This window comes from Durio zibethinus, chromosome 28 (genome assembly GCF_047325235.1).
Source record: "Durio zibethinus cultivar Kanyao isolate XHJ-2024 chromosome 28, ASM4732523v1, whole genome shotgun sequence".
In the NCBI taxonomy this organism is placed as follows: Eukaryota; Viridiplantae; Streptophyta; class Magnoliopsida; order Malvales; family Malvaceae; genus Durio; species Durio zibethinus.
In genome coordinates this window covers 11802388-11820585 of record NC_143189.1, presented here as the reverse complement: position 1 = coordinate 11820585, position 18198 = coordinate 11802388, and the positions used below count along the sequence as shown (strand labels likewise).

General features: G+C 32.6%; 2 protein-coding genes across 2 annotated transcripts; one reads left to right on the top strand and one right to left on the bottom strand.

The window, feature by feature from the left end:
* The first annotated feature begins 10130 nt into the window (after positions 1 to 10130).
* LOC111281081 (BIIDXI-like protein At5g11420) lies at positions 10131 to 13400 on the top strand. Its single transcript, XM_022868671.2, has 3 exons — positions 10131 to 10278; positions 11763 to 12275; positions 12824 to 13400. The coding sequence occupies exons 1-3, from the start codon at positions 10209 to 10211 to the stop codon at positions 13360 to 13362; spliced, it is 1122 nt and encodes a 373-aa protein (XP_022724406.2). The 5' UTR covers positions 10131 to 10208; the 3' UTR covers positions 13363 to 13400.
* Positions 13401 to 14072: 672 nt separating this feature from the next.
* LOC111280715 (cytochrome c1-2, heme protein, mitochondrial-like) lies at positions 14073 to 17767 on the bottom strand. Its single transcript, XM_089757086.1, has 5 exons — positions 17639 to 17767; positions 16657 to 16728; positions 15916 to 16032; positions 15760 to 15825; positions 14073 to 14390 (listed from the first exon to the last, which is right to left on the bottom strand). Exons 1-5 carry the CDS (start codon positions 17765 to 17767, stop codon positions 14328 to 14330), a joined length of 447 nt encoding a protein of 148 aa, XP_089613212.1. The 3' UTR covers positions 14073 to 14327.
* Between the last annotated feature and the right edge of the window lie 431 nt (positions 17768 to 18198).

Below are 18198 nucleotides of genomic sequence, written 5' to 3'. Positions count from 1 at the left end.
CGCTAACCAATAAATCCATGACTTTTTTTAATCTATTCGATAATGCCTTAGCTATGATTTTATACATTGAATTCACTAAGCTAATTGGTCTGTATTCCCTTAATTTTGTTGATTTAGACACCTTAGGTATTAGAGTAATAAAAATGAATTCAAGCATTTATCGATCTTACCTCGATTGTGAAAATCTTCTACAAAATCCATAATCTCCTCTCTCAACAGCTTCCAAGACTTTTTGAAGACGTTCATGTTGTACCCATCTGGCCCTGAAGCTTTCAATCCTTCACACTCCTCCACCATCCGTCATATTTCATATTCCGTAAATGAAGCCTCCAATTCCTCTGCTAGTCCTAGACTCAACTTGTCGAGTACTATATCCTCCATCGTCGGTCTCTCCCATTCCTCGTTTCTGAACCTTCTTTTGAAATACTCCATAACCATAGCTTTCACTTACCTCTGGTCAGACACCCATTCCCCATAACTATTTAGGCCCCCAATGTAATTGCTTCTCGCCCTTCCCTTTGCTTCTGTGAAAAAACCTGGTATTCCTATCTCCCTCCCTTATCCAATTCACCTTAGACTTCTGCCTCCACATTGACTTTTTATTTCTATATGTTGCCCACAGCTGCTGTGTTGTTTCTTTTTTAAACTCGATTTCTATTTCATTCAATTCCCTATTGTTCCCTACTCTATCCAATCCATCCAACTTATCTTCTAAATTTGCTATAGCAGAATCCACCATCCCGAATTTCTCTATTTCATTGCTTTAGAAAATCTTTTAATTTACTCAACTTTACCTTCAATCTATGGCCTGGCATCCCCCCAATCTCATAGGAACCTCATTTTTTGTCACAACCTTCTCAAACTCCCTATTATTCATCTAACAATCCAGGAACTTAAATGGCCTCGGTCCCTAATCCACATTTTCTGATGTCAGCAAAATTAGATAATGATAGATAACGAACGCTTCAACCCTCTTTGACTCAAATCTTCAAACTTCATTATCCATTCAGCTGATAACAAAAACCTATCCAATCTACTCCTTTTCGAGCTTGTCCCATACCCTGTGAACTTTTTGTTAGGAAAATGGGGTCTAGTCCCATGTAAGTGATTTTGGACCAAGTAAAGGCCATGGGCCTTGATCTTTTATTTTACACAAAGCCCTAGCTACTTAATAAAAAAGAGGTGGGTTTGTTTTAGGTGTGTGTCGAAAACCAAGCAGAGAAAGAAGAAAAGCCAGGAAAAGCAGAGAGAGAAAAAAGAGAAGGGAGAGTTGGTTAATCGGAAGTCGATCCGTGGTCCGATTGAGTTAGAACCTTATCATGAGGTTTATGATTCAGAGTTCTACATTCTGAACGGTAAAGATCGGGTTTGAAGCTCTCTAGGAACAAATCCATGGTGTATTTGTTAAGTCACTTATTTGGTGAGATTTCTCCAATTGTTTCTCTAGTTGTTGATTAGCTCTAGTTTTAGCTAGAGAAGAACTTTATATAACTATTATTTGATAGTGAAGATTTTTCTGGTGCCCTGGTTTTTTCCTCTACACTTGAGGGTTTTCCACATAAATCTTGGTGTGCTTTATTTTTCCTGCGTATTTGATTATTGATTGTTGTCTATTGCTTCTGTATTGTTGTGATTATTGCTTCAGGCGCAACAAGTGTTATCAAAACGAGGGTTATTTTGAGACATCGATACAGAAGTAACTCAGGATAGAAGTAAATTCTGTTTGAGATCATGGAGGGTGATACAGGTTTCATGATAAAATTGACAACATCGAATTATTTAATTTGAAAGCCTATAATGGAGGATCATTTATACTGCAAAGATTTGTATGAGCCAGTATTTGGTGATTCGACTAAACCAGTAGATATAAAAGATGAAAGCTAGAAGAAGCTAGGTAGAAAGACACTGGCTACAATCAAAAAATGGGTTGACATCAGCGTGTTCCATCATATAGCGCAGGAGTCAGATGCTCACATTGTTTGGAAAAAATTGGTAGCATTATATGAGAGAAAAACATGTATGAATAAAGTTATGCTTGTTAAAAAGATTGCAACTTGTAAGTCTAAACATAGATCCAAGTCTAGAGGTAAAGTGAAGTGTTTCCATTATGGTAAGACGGGTCATATAAAATGAAACTGTAGAATCTTAAAGCAAGAGCGAAAAGATGAGAAAGGTAAGAGTTCAGATGATGACAATGTTACAGTAGTGAATTCAGATAGTGATTCAGTTACTTTGATTTGTACACATGGTGATTGTAATCATGTTAGTGATCCCGGTATTGAGTGGATAGTTGACACAGAAGCGGCATATCATTGTGTTCCTAAGAGAGAGTTGTTTACAACTTACAAAGCAGGAGACTTTGGTTGTACCAAGATGGGAAACAATAGTGTGTCACAGATTGTTGGGATTGGTGATATTATTGTACAAATTAGTACAGGCTGCATGTTGACTTTGAGGGATGTCAGACACATTCCAAATATAAGAATGAACTTGCTTGCTATTAATGTCCTTGATAAGGAGGGATTTAAAAGCCGACAAAAGAATGGACAATGGAAGCTTCTCAAAAGATCTATGATAGTTGCAAGGGGAAAACTATGCTGCACAATGTATAAGACATAGATGTAATTGAACAGTAACCAAGTAAATACCGTTGAAAATGATGTTTCAGCAAACTTGTGGCACAGGAGGCTAGCACACATGAGTGAAAAAGGGTTACAGGTTTTGGCAAGGCAGTCTCTCATTCCCTTGATCAAAGGTATGTCTCTCAATTCATGTGATTATTGTTTGTTTGGTAAGCATCATAGAGTTTTTTTTCGTAAAAGTTCTCAGGGAAAAGAAAATAGATTGGAATTAATTTATTCTGACGTATGTGGTCCCATTGAGGTTGAGTCATTAAGTGGTAGCAGATATTTTGTTACTTTTATTGATGATGCTTCACGTAAGACTTGGGTGTATATGTTGAAATACAAAAGTCAGGTACTACAGTATTTTCAAAAATTTTATACCATGGTTGAAAGGATGACAGGGTTACCCTTGAAATGTATTCGAACTGATAATGGTGGGGAATACACATCTAAAGGCTTTGAAGAGTATTGCTCAAAGCATGGGATCAGGCATGAGAGGACAGAACCTGAAACATCGCAGCATAATGGTATAGCTGAAAGAATGAATCGCACCATTATGGAAAAAGTCAGATGTATGTTGAGGATGGCAAAATTACCAAAGCCATTCTGGGGTGAAGCAGTCAACACAGCTTGTTATTTACTTAACAGGTCACCATCAATTCCTTTGGGCTTTGACATTCCAGAAAGAGTGTGAACAGGGAAAGATACTTCATACTCTCACTTGAAAGTTTTTGGGTGTAAAGCATTCATGCATGTACCGAAATAACAGAGATCAAAGCTTGACAGTAAAGCTACACAGTGTGTGTTTATAGGATATGGTGATGAAGAATTTGACTACAGGGTATGGGATCCAGTAAAGAAAAAGACAGTCAGAAGTAGGGATATGATCTTTCATGAAAAAGAAACCATAGTAGACTTTGAGAAAAATGAGAAGACTATACAGGTTACTGTTGAGTGTGATGTTTCAACACCGACAGAGATTTCACAAGAAAGAGCCATAGATGGTGAAAATGAGCAAGAAACAGAACTTGTGGATATGAATGAGCCAGTTACAGTTGGTGATGAGCCAGATGCTATTAGTTTTGAGCAGGGGGAGCTACCTTCGGCATCAAGTGATGTAGAGTCTCAGCCCAAAAGATCTAGTAGAGAGCGCAGGCCATCTACCAGGTATCCAAGTTCAGATTTTATTTTAGTTACCAGTGAAAGGGAGCCAGAAAGCTTTCAAGATGTACAGGCTACTTCGAATAGAGAGCACTGGTTAAAAGCAATGAAAGAAGAGATGAAGTTATTGTGAAAGAATGGTACTTATGATCTTGTTAAACTTCCAACAAGGAAGAGGCCATTAAAGAATAAATAGGTGTTCAAGTTGAAAAAAGATAGTGACAAACTAGTGAGGTACAAAGCTCGATTGATAGTAAAAGGTTTTTCTCAGAAACCAGGCATCGATTTTGATGAGATTTTTACTCCAGTTGTAAAAATGAGTTCTATTTGAGTGGTACTGGGATTGACAGCTAGTTTGAATCTTGAACTTGAGCAACTTGATGTTAAAACTGTATTTTTGCATGGTGATTTACAGAAAGACATTTATATGAATCAACTTGAGGGTTTTGAAGTGAAAGGGAAAGAGCACTTAGTTTGCAAATTGAAGAAAAGCTTGTATGGCTTGAAACAAGCTCCGCGACAGTGGTACAAGAAGTTTGATTCTTTTATGGTGAGTCATAGCTATAAAAGAACAGCAGCGGATTCTTGTGTGTATGTTAAATAATTTCTTAATGGTAACCTCATTATCCTATTATTATATGTTGATGATATGTTGATTGTAGGACAAGATGCTAGTATGGTTTACAGGTTGAAAGAATAATTGTCTAAGTCATTTGATATGAAAGATTTAGGTCCAGCAAAGCAGATTCTTGGTATGGATATTATCCGAGATAAGAGAGCTGAAAAGCTGTGGTTGTCACAGGAAAAGTATGTTGAACGAGTGCTTGGTAGATTTAACATGCAATATGCTAAATCAGTTAGCAGTTCACTTGCCAACCATTTTCATCTAAGTAAGAAATCTTGTCTAGTGTCTAAGGAAGAGCAACTAGCTATGTCTAGTATTCTTTATTCTTCTGCAGTCGATTCTTTAATGTATCTTATAGTTTGTACAAGGCCTGACATTACTCATGCAATTGGTGTAGTGAGCAGATTTCTTTCTAATCTAGGAAAAGTTCACTGGGAAGCAGTGAAATGGATTTTTAGATATTTGAAGGGTACCTCAAAAATGTGCTTGACTTATAGAGTTTCACAACTAGTTCTAAAAGGGTTTACTGATGCTGACATGGCAGGCGATCTTGATGGTAGAAAATCTACTTCAGGGTATTTATTTACTTTTACAAGAAGAGCTGTATCTTGGCAATCTAAGTTACAGAAGTGTGTTGCTTTGTCAACTACAGAGGCTGTGTATATTACAACAACCGAAGCATGTAAAGAAATGCTTTGGATGAAACGTTTTTTTCTTGAATTGGGGTTGAATCAGAAAGAGTATGTAGTATTTTGTGATAGCCAGAATGCTTTAGATTTGAGTAAGAATACCATGTACCATGCTAGAACAAAGCACATTGATGTTAGATATCATTGGTTACGTTCAGTGATTGAGGAACAGCAAATGTTATTGAAGAAAGTCCATATTGATAAGAATGTAGCAGATATGTTGACTAAGATACTTCTCAGGAAAAAGCTTGAGCTTTGCAGTAACTTGGCCAGAATGAGTTTCCTGGCCAAGGTAAGTTCCAAATGAAACTGCTATGGTGATGAATCTCTTCCTAATGGGGCTGGAAAGGGAGATTGTTAGGAAAATGGGATCCAGTCCCATGTAAATGGTTTTGGACCAAGTAAAGGCCATGGGCCTTGATCTTTTATTTTACGCAGGGCCCTAGCTACTTAATAAAAAAGAGGTGGGTTTGTTTTAGGTGTGTGTCGAAAACCAAGTAGAGAAAGAAAAAAAGCCAAGAAAAGCAGAGAGAGAAAAAAGAGAAGGGAGAGTTGGTTAAACGGAAGTCGATCCGTAGTCCGATTGAGTTAGAATCTTATCAGAAGGTTTATGATTCAGAGTTCTACATTCTGAACAGTAAAGATCGGGTTTGAAGCTCTCTAGGAACAAATCCAGAGTGTATTTGTTGAGTCACTTATTTTGTGAGATTTCTCCAATTGTTTCTCTAGTTGTTGATTAGCTCTAGTTTTAGCTAGAGAAGAACTTTGTATAACTATTATTTGATAGTGAAAATTTTTCTGGTGGCCCGTGATTTTTTTTCTCTACACTGGAGGGTTTTCCACGTAAATCTTGGTGTGCTTTATTTTTCCTGCGTATTTGATTATTGATTGTTGTCTATTGCTTCTGTATTGTTGTAATCATTGCTTCAGGCGTAACACTTTTTACCATTAAAAGGCATATCAAAGAACTCCCCTCTTTGAATAAACTCATTAAAATCCTTAATTCTAGTCCCATCCGATGCACAATTACCTCTTTCCTCTGATTTCCTAACCATATTAAAATCACCCACTACGTACCAATCTCCCCCCATTTCATTCATCAGCTCTAACAATTCCCCCCATAGCAACTTCTTCTCCTCCATATTATTAGGAGCATAAACGTTAACAACAATACATTCAAAACCATGCCCTTGCCACTTTCCTTTTACCAACACAAACCTCTTATTTACCGACGCAACCTCCTTTCCAAAAAACTGATTATCCCATAGCACCAATAAACCACCCGCTCTCCCTTTAGCTAGGCTACACACCTAATTAATTCCTCCATTCGATCATATCCTCTCTACCGCATTATTATAACAAGTTACTATTTTAGTTTCCTGCAATAGTACCATTTCAGCTTTTGATTCTCTGATCATTCTTTTTACAGCTTGAATTTTCAGCTCCCCACCTATCCCTCTCGCGTTCCATGACAAAATTCTCATAATATTTCTTCTTACAGTTATGCAAGACACCTAATCCTCACTTCCTTACCCATTCAAAGTCAACAACCCATATACTGAGAAACATTTAATTTACTATTTTGTTACCTGTCATCTCTTCGATCTTGCGGATGACCGTCGCTTCTTCACACCTTGCCACTCTTAGATAAAGTGGAAACTTCCACTCATTTTTAAATAGCGGAGAGGATCCTTTACCTTTCTTCTCTTACACCTATTATACTTAACTCTCAAACCCAAAAAATAAAACCTTAAATCACTAACTTTGAAAGATAATCAAGTCGCCAAACTTCAATTTGGAGACAATATGTCTTTGAGTTTGTTTGAATTTGATTAAATTTTTAGATTTCATTATGGTTCGGTTATAATATTTTCGTCAAATTGTCGATTCCGGATTCGCATTTCTAAGAAGCTTTTAGAAATTTTCAGAAATGCAAATCCGGGAGCTTTTAAAAGCTTTCGGAAATGCAAATTTGGAAAACTTCTAAAAGGGTTTGCAATTCTGGAATGTACAAATTTTCAATTGAAATAGAGGTTTAAATGACTTATCTCATCATTTATTCAGCACTTTTAATCCCCACCGATGTTTTTTCTAGTCTGATTTTTCATTTTGACAATGTACAAGACAATAATAGTACTTTAAAGATTTAGGGTTTGTAATTGTAAAACGCAAGAAAGAAAAGATGAAGAGAAAGAAAAATGATTAAGAGAAAAAGAGAAAGGGTGTTAAAAGGTAGTTTAATAAAAGGTATTTAAATAATTTTCATTAAAAGTCAATTTTATAAGAAAAAATTAAATATAAAAAAATTATTTTTTTTATTTAGAAACCTTTGATATTTGATAATTACTTTATATTTTAATTAATTCATAATTGAATTGGATCGAATTTCATAAAAAAAATAAATTCTTTCAAATTTATTTTCTCTATTCAAGAGGTTCGAAACTGAATCCTCATTTAAAGTGAACCAAATTTTTTAACACTTACCAACAGAGACGTTGATACATAAAAAAAAATTTATTGGAATGTATTTGGAAACTCTCTTCCCCCATATATGACATTGTCAGTTGAATCACAAAATTGCACATACATTGCCGGTTGATTCCCGCCTCTAAGAATGAATTAGCCTGCCAATGTTTTTGCCTTGCTTCTATGTTATCGGCAATATCATATGCTGTATTGATCGCCGTTGCGACTTGAGAGGGCCCATATTCTTCTGGAATTTGGTTATTTTCTTGAGATCTCTTCCCCTGACTTTGTCAGATTGGAAATTGCAAAAAGCCATGCCAAAATCTTTTTAACATTTCGTACAACTTTATTTTTGTGAAGGACCCTTCTCTACCCTTCTCTCTATCAGTTGTCAACCAAATTTAATATAATTAAATTATTGAACTGCATGGGACGATCAATCCAGACAACATGAATTATATCTGAATGATTTCGACACACCTCCCCATAAAAAATAAAAAATGCTTATATTAAAATTTAAATATAAGCATTTTTATTTTTTCAGCAAACTATCTCCTATTTTGTAAATATATATATATAAACTGTGCTTTAACTTCTACCAATTGGTTAAATTGATTTCTTGTCTCTATTGTTTCACAAACTTCAATTAGTATTTCAATAGTAAATTAAGTGTGATGTGTACACAATTCGAGGAATCATTATCGTAAATTTAATACATCCCAGTTAGAATTTTAATAAGAGTTGATTGATATTATTTCTGATATTAATTTTTTTTTTCCTGAAACGGTTTCTGGTATGAATTAAACACTTTAGAATCAAATATTGAATATTCATCAAGTAAACATACAGAAGGCTTTTGTAGATGGTGAGAGATATGCATTTTCTTGCTTGCATTTGAAAATAAATTTTCTTACAAATTTTTGTGAAGGAGCTGCTATGAAAACCTTACTTGTGCTTGACAATCAAACAAAATTATACAATTTCGCTAGTCCTATATCAAATCTTCTTCCAATCTCTTTAGTCCCATTCCCATACACTTACTGCACATGTCAACAATAATAAACTTTAGAATTATTGCCGACCAACAATTAAGAAGAGAAGCAAAAGAAAAACTATTAAACTAATCAAACCAAGGCAAACTCAATCAAAATACTCACTTGCATTTCACATGGCTTGCTTGGGATAAGATCAGAAAGTTGCCTTTTGTTGCCCCTCCAATTGTTACATTATAATTTGATTATTATGGTATTTTGCTGATAATCCCCCCACAAGCAACCTAATTATTAAAAAATGGATTACAATTTTGGCTAGACAACCAAATTCAATCACTCTAGGGACCATCTTCCCTTAGCCATGTGCCTTTCTTAAAAGGATTTTGGTCATTTTTGGCTATATTATTCCTTCATTTGTTTTAAAATTATTATGTCCAAAGGAATAATTAAACATCAAGCCCTATTGAAAATTGATTCGCAAATAGGAAAATAGGAATAATTGACAAAATTGGCCCTTAACCGACAACTCAACAATTTGTCTATAAATCCATGTGCCTTTGAATAAATTGCACTCAACCTCCACCAGAAGAATGCCGAATCTCTGGAATCATATTTCACACTTATGCATCTAAATTACGTTTCATTATAAAAACCACAAGCAATTAATATTTCAATTCACCAAGCAATTAGGTCCCCCTAATTTTAGGAACTTTGTATGCCTTACAATGGCGAAATCACCTGCCTGGAACCGGTATAAATTTATGTCATAAAGGATGAAATAGTAAATTACGATTTTAAATCCAAGTTTTTTTTTTTTTTAATCTGAGAGAAAATTAAAGATATTCAACTCAACTCATGTTTGAATTCCTTTTTTTTTAAAGGTGTCCAAAATTTCATGAAACAAGACTTCAGCTTTTTTACTTGATAGCTAAGAAGGCATAGGAAGACATGTAAGATGAGAGTTCAAACCCCATTATCCCCTCTCGTATCTCCTATAAAAAATCATGAAAAAAAGGGTATCTAAATGCTGATTTATATGCATTACTTTTATATAGACATAACTTATAAAGTTAAAATTTGATAACCATGACATATATAATATTAATAGATCTTTTCATATATCATAAAAAATCTCATTAATAATCTTTGCAAGCTCTCATTACTTCAAATTAAATACTCCTAATTAAGCTTGATAGGAAAACTAGAAGGTGAAAAATAAAATTATAAGTAAATTAGTCTTGCATAAAAAAAAATTATAGTTAATCACAATGTAATGCCTCAATCCTATATTAAAATATTGTGAGGATTTATTATGATATATATGTTGAAATATAAACTTATATTTATAAAATATTTTTTTAATAAAATTGTAAGATTTTCCAATCAAAATAAATATACCTCATATATTGGGTGTCATATTGTCTAGATAATTACTTTGCTATATATGACAATTGTTATTTGGTAAAATGGTTAGCAAACAATTAGAGGTTAATTTTTTTAATAACATAAAAAGAGAGATGATATATATGGTTGTGGTGGCACTCATGTAGTTTTAGTAAATACTAATGGCTTTCTGTCAGAGCTAAGCAAATAAAAACACATACAGCCACAAAAGATTTCCATCCAAATTGCCTCTTTAATTTCCTACAAAATGCAGAGGATTGCCGTGTTCTTATTGCTACTTTGCGCCACTTCTCAAATAGCCTCATCTCTCACAGATGGTAAGCTCTGCTCACCTCCCTAAAATCTTTGCTTACAGCTTACTTGCATTACCTTTTCTGTGCATTGGGTGTAGTTTGTATTGAAAAAGAAAAAAAAAAAAGGTGATGTTAATTTTTTGGTAGCTACAAATTAAGCAAAAGATCTAATTATTGCCATTTACTTGGGCAGACTATGTCCTTTTTTTCTGCACTTACAAAGTGGGTTTTATTTCTTTTAGTAAATGAATGAATGTTTGAAACAAAAAAAAAAAAAAAGCATATATGGTAGCCTGAAAACAAAGAATTATACATGGCTTATGGTGTAGGAGTTGAAGATTGTCCTGTTCATTTGTCTTATAGAGCAATGTATAAATTTAGCTTCTCACTTAAATGCGTCTACGTCTAGTCTAGTCTAGTCAGTTCGATTCTATCTTTTCCCATATTTCAAGCCCTAAACTTTCCAATTTCAGAAAACAGTCATGGACATATGGATCATCGTTCCCCAGTATCCTCTTCCTCTCCTTAGAAGTTTGAATATTTGATCCCAAACTTAATCAGATACAAGTACTACTAAATACTTAAAAGCTTTTTAGGTTCAGCTAGCTAGTTGGCTGCTTGATATAAATCTAACTTAGCAATTAGCTGCCCGTTGTTTAATAATCCCAGTCTGCTGAAATTTTTTGGTAAATAATAAAATATTTGCTGCTGGCATGTAAAGGCGAATTGTAAGACAAAATTAAATTAATTTATATATATATACATCAATGCAGCCTTCAGCCGCGTGAAGCCCAGATTGGTTTGCACATTTTTCACAACAACCTAACACTAAAAAGCATGCATTGGCAGACATCAATCCTTACAAAATGACCACGATGCCCTTCAATCCAATTGCTAGCTAGCTCAATACATTCGTTTACCATTGTAATTACTAGAAAATGTTACCAATATTTTATGCGCCTACAATCCAGTAAAAGCACAAAAAAACTATTCATTAATCATTAATGTGCATGTGCATGGCAGTCGAATTCATGAGTTGCAATGAATATTGTAGGCAAAATACCCATAAGAAAAATTTTCCTTTTGAAGGAAATCTCAAACCTTACATGTGGCACATGCATTAAATCAAACAATCAGGAATTGGTTTTTATAAGGAAAACTGTTTCCTAGATAACACTCATTGTCCCATATAGAATCTTTGATGGTCTGGACCATTGCTTATCTGCACCACTTTGACATAAATGAATTAAGGATTGAGAGAGCATGTCCTTGCAGCAATAGAATAACTTTTGCAATAAACGAGTTCTGTCATTCAATGGCCGCTGAAGGATCGATCAAATCTAACATGTCAGTTTTGCCATGTTTGTGGGTCCAAAGATGGCTAAAATGTCATCCATTCTTCCTTCTCACATTTTCTTTGTACAGAACATGTGATGACTATCGATCTTTGAATCAACCACATGAAATGCTGATGGATCTACCTAAATTTGGTGATTGAAAATTTTCAGGTTTATTGCCAAATGGAAACTTTGAGTATGGACCAAAGCCATCAGAATTGAAAGGAACAAAAGTGATGAGCCCCAAGGCCATACCCAACTGGGAAACTTCAGGCTATGTTGAGTACATCAAGTCAGGTCAAAAACAAGGTGACATGGTGCTAATAGTACCCGAGGGCAACTATGCAGTTAGGTTAGGCAACGAGGCCATGATTAAGCAGAAGATTAATGTGACTAAGGGCATGCTTTACTCTCTAACCTTCAGCGTGGCTCGCACATGTGCCCAAGAGGAAAGATTGAACGTGTCAATTTCACCAAACTATGAGAAAAACGACTATGGTTTAGTTCCCATTCAAACAATATATAGCTGCAATGGATGGGATTCATATGCATGGGCATTCCAGGCCGATGAGTCTGTAGTTGAGATTTCAATACATAATCCAGTTGTGGAGGATGATGGAGCTTGTGGCCCTCTTATTGATACAGTCGCATCGAAGACCTTGATCCCTCCTAAACGCACCGGAGGTAAAACAATCTAAACACAATTGATCAATTAATTATTAATTATGGTGTTTTTAAAATGATCATTTAATAATTAATTTTTTTAATTTAATTACTATAATTTATAGTTTTTTTATCACTAAATCATAAGCTTTTAATGACACGGTGACATAGCATTTTATTGTCAAATGCCACATGCCACTGTCATGTAAGCAAAATATTTTTTTTTTTTCAAAATTTATAATGCCACTTTAACAATACCACATGATCTGTCAAATGAAATGATAATATTAAATGACAACTAACAGTTGATATGGTATTCTCACGATAACCTGTCGTTAAAAATTATTAATTTAGTGACAAAAAATTATTTAATCAAACTTTAATATTAAATCTAAAATTTTAATAATTAGATTATCATTTTAAAAATACGACTACAAATGAATAACCAATGTTGTATTTTATCCAGTAATCTATATGGATACATAAATATAACAAACATGATGCATTAATGTTTGATATCCGCAATTGAATTTCAGTTATTACTTACCTTTTTTATTCAACATTTGCAGCCAATCTACTAAAGAATGGAAATTTCGAAGAAGGCCCCTATATCTTCACAAACCCTAGTTCCGAGGGAGTCATAATTCCACCCCACATTGAAGATGATCACAGTCCTTTACCAGGCTGGATAATTGACTCCCTTAAAGCCGTCAAGTACATTGACAGTGAACATTTCTGTGTTCCAGAGGGCAAACGGGCCATCGAACTCATAGCTGGAAAAGAAAGTTCCCTTGCACAAATCGTTAAGACCACAATCGGTAGAAGCTATGTCCTCTCATTTGCCATTGGTGATGCCAACAATAAATGTGAAGGTCCCATGGTGGTAGAAGCATTTGCAGACAAATACACAGTCAAGGCCTCGTATGAGTCGAAGGGCGTAGGAGGATTCAAGCGAGCTATACTTCCATTCAAAGCAGAGTCGACGCGAACTCGGATAATGTTCTATAGCACATTTTACGCCATGAAAAGTGATAACACAGGTTCTCTTTGTGGACCGGTGGTGGATGATGTGAAGCTGCTTAGTGTCAGAAAATTACATCATCTGTAAAACTGTTTAAATTTGTTTTGCATTGCTTACGCAACAAAGTAATGTGCTTCATCCATTTGGGGGTTACATCGTTGTATACTTTTAGGATTATTCAAAAGCAATGAGGGTTTAAGAGTTCACCAATTTTACATTTTATGTATCTTTCCTCTGGTATAAGCTAATTTTTTTTGTTTAACAATTAAGTAAAACATTTCACTTCAAAGTACTTGGGTGCTCTGTTTCACTTCAAATAAAAGTTGTCTAAATAAAAAAAAAAAAAAAGAAAAAAAACTCCTTCAAAAAATGTTCAATAATCATTTAAATTTTTAATATTTTATTATAATCAATCAAACCATAAATCTTCTATTTAAATTAATTAAATCTTTAAATATTTATTTTCAAAAATCTTTAACCATCTATTTTCACCCAATAAAACTTTCGATTGGGTAAAAATAAATGTTGACAATTAACCAATTTTTATCTAATAAAAATTTAATTGATAAAAATAAATCTCTGAGAAATTAACTAATTGCAATAAATTGATGAACTTAAATAATTATTAAATTTTTGTTCAAAAAAATTTTTTTTTACTTTTGCTGAAAAAAATATATCTATGTAGCTAAGAATCATGAAGTTAAATTTCAAATTGAGTAATATTAGCAAGAAGCAAGAAAAAAATATAGAGAGACCACTGCACTTTCATTTTGAATGCTGCGTGATGGATAGAAAAGTGAAAAAAGATAATCATTTCTGTTTATAATTCAAGCAGCTTATTTTTCAGCTTAGTAAAGAATACTACTGCAAAAGGAGATCTATCTCTCCACACTGTACCAGCAGTCTGGGCCATCTGATAGCAGATAAAAAGCAAAAACGTAGATGGTCTAATGAATTTATTATTACCAATCTATCCCTTCTCAAGTGCATGCTTACATAAACAGAAGAGATCAATTGACAACATCAAGCACCAGTTTTCGAGATTTCAAAACTCACCATTTCAACCGCCGATAGTAAGCTGCTTGGAGAAGTGCGAGTGACAGCGCAAGTATCCACTTAAAACCCATTTGTGCAAAATATCAAAGCCAAATGAAGTTAAGAAGTCCATTTCTTATAATTGCAAAGTGCTCTACCACCTCGCTCATATCTCAAGCAAAATTGAAATGCAAAGTGGTGGGGAAATAAGAAAAAAAAATGTCCCATATATTACAAGATAAGATATTATGATTATGTTTGGAGTACAAAATTATAATAAGATAAAATAATATAAAATTATAAATTGAATTAAATTAAATTATATCATTCTATGTTATGTTTGGTTTATGCAAAGATTAAAAATAAGATAAAATATTATTTTATCATTTATTTTGTTTGTTATTTACAAAATTAAGATTAAGATATGATGATATTTTTTATTAGTCAAAATTATCTTTTATACATTAATTTGATTTTTTTATAGTTACTAGTGATATAATTTCTCAATTATTTTTTTTAGAGATCATTTATCGATTAATTAAATTTTGCCCATATATCTTTTTAATTGATAAATTCTTTCAATAATTTTGACTTAAAAAATACTCATAATAAACAAATAAATACATCAAATAAATAATAAACAATATAAATTCAAACAGAAATTATATATTATTTTTTATTAAAATTTTATTAAAAGGCTTGTTGCTTATAGTTTAAAAAATATCAAAGTTCTAATTAAAAAATTTGCAATTAAAAATTAGCAAAGTTGGAAAGTTTGAGGAACAGAGAGTGTTTTTCCATAGAGAATAAACAGGTTTTCTCCATTGATGGAAAGCGAAAAAAAAAGTTTCAAATATTTGATAATTTAAAATTTAAGGGTAGAATAAGAAATTCATTATTTAAAAATTTTGATAAATTATCTAATCCTCTAAATTAAAAACAATCTCTACTTTTTCAAAGGATAGAGTAATTCTATTAGCATAGGATATCTAATCCTTTCAATAATTCAATCTTTTTATTTAAGTACAAAACAAACATATGATAAAATAATTAATATCCTATCTTTCAACTAATCTTATGTGTCAAACGTAACTTATAAGTATTGGAGACTCACTTTTATTAGGATTGCATCTTAAAACATTAAACTCAAAACTTGGTTCTAAGAACATGCTAAGCACAGGTTTTGTAGAGACTTCAGATTGCTAGAACAGTATCAGTGATTAATTATGCCAAAAATCAATCATCATTATCATATGATTTAGTGCCACCAATGGGATGGTTTTCAAATTTCAAGTGGATATAGTCATGTAAGAGAGTCAAAGGCCAACATTCAGAGATCTTTTATAACTTTATAAATTTATGCCTTTTATAAACCATTATTGCAGGAATGCAAGTATTAGATAAAGCTCTAAGCGGGGAAAGCAGAATTGAACTTTGTAAATTACTTACCAGTTTTCTTTCTTCCATTTCTGGCTCAGCAGCCAATGTTAAAAATGTCACCACATCCTTCCCCATCTGCACCAACATTGAAAAAAGAATGAGACCACTTGCTTTAGCTAGTGAAGCATTGCACAATCATATACAACAGAACAGTAAGAATGTTACTTGGGTCTCTGTAGCTGGGATACCATCTTCATATTCAACAGCACCATCATTCAGCATTTTCGGCATAGCAATTGCGCCAACGGGAAAGTAAGGATTATAATGCAGTCTTTCTCGAATCTGCAATGGATGAATGAGTATCATACAACAAACATGGTAAGTTGTTATTCTTTCTTTTGAGATAAGATTACAAATTATTCTTTCTTTTTTTGCAGATATTAATGTTTCTTGTCATCAGATCAAGCTAAGAAAGCATTTTAAATAAGTCAAATTTATAATACACTATATTAATAAATATTGACCTGAGACTACCTCTCTCCCTTACCACCACCAACCTCTACCCCTCTGCAAAGGGACAAGCCAACCTGCTTTCTCACTTTTACTTCCCCACCTGGTAGAGACTAACCAACCGAAGCAAACATCTGCTTAGGCATGTAATGAGGTAAGTTACTGATTTCAAAGAAATCTCAAATTTAGAGAAAATCACCATGATTAATGTTAAGCTGAACCAAGCCACACTAACAAAGCACAAGTTTAAACCTAAGCAACATTTCTGAAGCTGAACATGGCCAGATGATCACGTAATTGGCATGAGAGAAAAATCAAAGATTTACTCGTCGGTTCATTTTGTGATACTCTCCAGTAACATTCCATTTTATGCTGTAAATATTGACAATAACATTTCAAAGCTTTTTCTTCAGTCTACTCGTTTAAAAATTATATGCAATCAAAAGTAGAAATTACCGAGATGCCAGCAGGAGGATCAAGGTAACCTGTTAGAAGAGCAAATACATATTTCTGACCATAATGGCAGACCTGAAAGAACAAGGAGTTATATATTGAAATTCAATAAGGAGTTTTACACTGTATTTGGATTGAAGAGAGGGGAAAGAAAGGAAAGGAAAACAAAAAAAAAAAAAAAAGTAATAGATTAGATAAATTTTTAATTTAAAAAAAGAAAAAAAAAAGATGAAAACTCAATATCTTTTTATTTCCCTTGTTATTTTCACTTTTTTAATATTTTAATTTGGGAGAAAAGCTGAGGAAAAGAAATTTAAAAAAATTTTATTTTTACAAAAAATCTAATATATTTATATTTTTATTATGTTATTAGATTTAATTATATAACTGATACTTCTTACAAAATAATTTTTTTGTGAATATTTTATATAATATCATAACTTATAAATATTTTATAATTTTTCAAATCTCAACAACAAAACAAGTTAAATTATTATCAAAATAAATAAAAAAACTGAATTAAATATAAAATTAAAAATAAATCAATAATTCACTAATACATTTTACCATAGTAAACATGTTCAATTTTGTTTAAAAAAATTTATTAATACAAGTTAAGAAGTATAAAGATATATTTGTGTATATATGTTACTTTATTAAAACAAAGATTATAATTGAAAAAAAATATTATAATAAATTATTTCCTTTTTTTTTTTACTATTTATCACAATAATAGTTTTTAGAATTTCTTTTCTTTCTTTTCTTTATTAATTTTAAATATCCAAATAAAAGATACTTTTTCTTTCTTTTAAAAAAATTCTTTTTCTTTTCTTTTCCTTTCCTTTCTCTTTCTTTATTTATATGCATCCAACCACATTTCTTTTCCTTTATTTATATGTATCCAATCGTAGCATTAATGCTTATTTCATGAAATCAAGATATTAGAGACACTTGGTGATAAGGCCTAAGTCTGGAGGATATGCACCTTCATTGACAAACCTAGCCGGTGTTCATTTGCATATGGCTGTGGAAAACGATCGCTGAGCTTACCAGGCCGAGTTAACATCTCACCCCCATCATTAGGCCCATCAACCACTTCAATCTCTGCTGCCATAGCCTTTGTTTCTTATTCAGTATATGCCAAACAAACAAGATCTCTATGCAAGATAAGAGACATTGAATGGCAAGACGCGTAGACTTGTTGGTAGACCTGATGATCAGGGATTCAAATTGCAGAAATTGCAGTCGCGAAAATATTTTCAGTCGCGTTGTAATCATTGCGATCATTTGCGGTAATTAAAGTCATGAATTTTTTTTTTAATTTTTCATAATTTATTATAAAATGTAATAATTATGATTATAATAATAATAATTAATACTTAATACTTTATAAAGTAATTTATGATATTTTAATTTTTATTTATAAATTAAAATAATTTTTTCATATTTTGTAGTTATAATTCAAAATAAAATTGCATATTATAAATATTTTTTTTATTATACGCATGAAGTTCAAAGACATAAATATTATAAATACATATGATG

What these genes read in the sequence shown, in the direction of transcription:
- LOC111281081 (XM_022868671.2), top strand. Translation starts at nt 10,209, where the DNA reads ATGCAGAGGATTGCCGTGTTCTTATTGCTACTTTGCGCCACTTCTCAA. An exon ending in AGCCTCATCTCTCACAGATG is followed by an intron (nt 10,279 to 11,762) that starts GTAAGCTCTGCT and finishes GAAAATTTTCAG; the next exon opens with GTTTATTGCCAAATGGAAAC. An exon ending in CCCTCCTAAACGCACCGGAG is followed by an intron (nt 12,276 to 12,823) that starts GTAAAACAATCT and finishes CAACATTTGCAG; the next exon opens with CCAATCTACTAAAGAATGGA.
- LOC111280715 (XM_089757086.1), bottom strand. Translation starts at nt 17,767, where the DNA reads ATGGCAGCAGAGATTGAAGTGGTTGATGGGCCTAATGATGGGGGTGAG. An exon ending in GGCTAGGTTTGTCAATGAAG is followed by an intron (nt 16,729 to 17,638) that starts GTGCATATCCTC and finishes TTGTTCTTTCAG; the next exon opens with GTCTGCCATTATGGTCAGAA. An exon ending in TCCCAGCTACAGAGACCCAA is followed by an intron (nt 15,826 to 15,915) that starts GTAACATTCTTA and finishes ATGTTGGTGCAG; the next exon opens with ATGGGGAAGGATGTGGTGAC.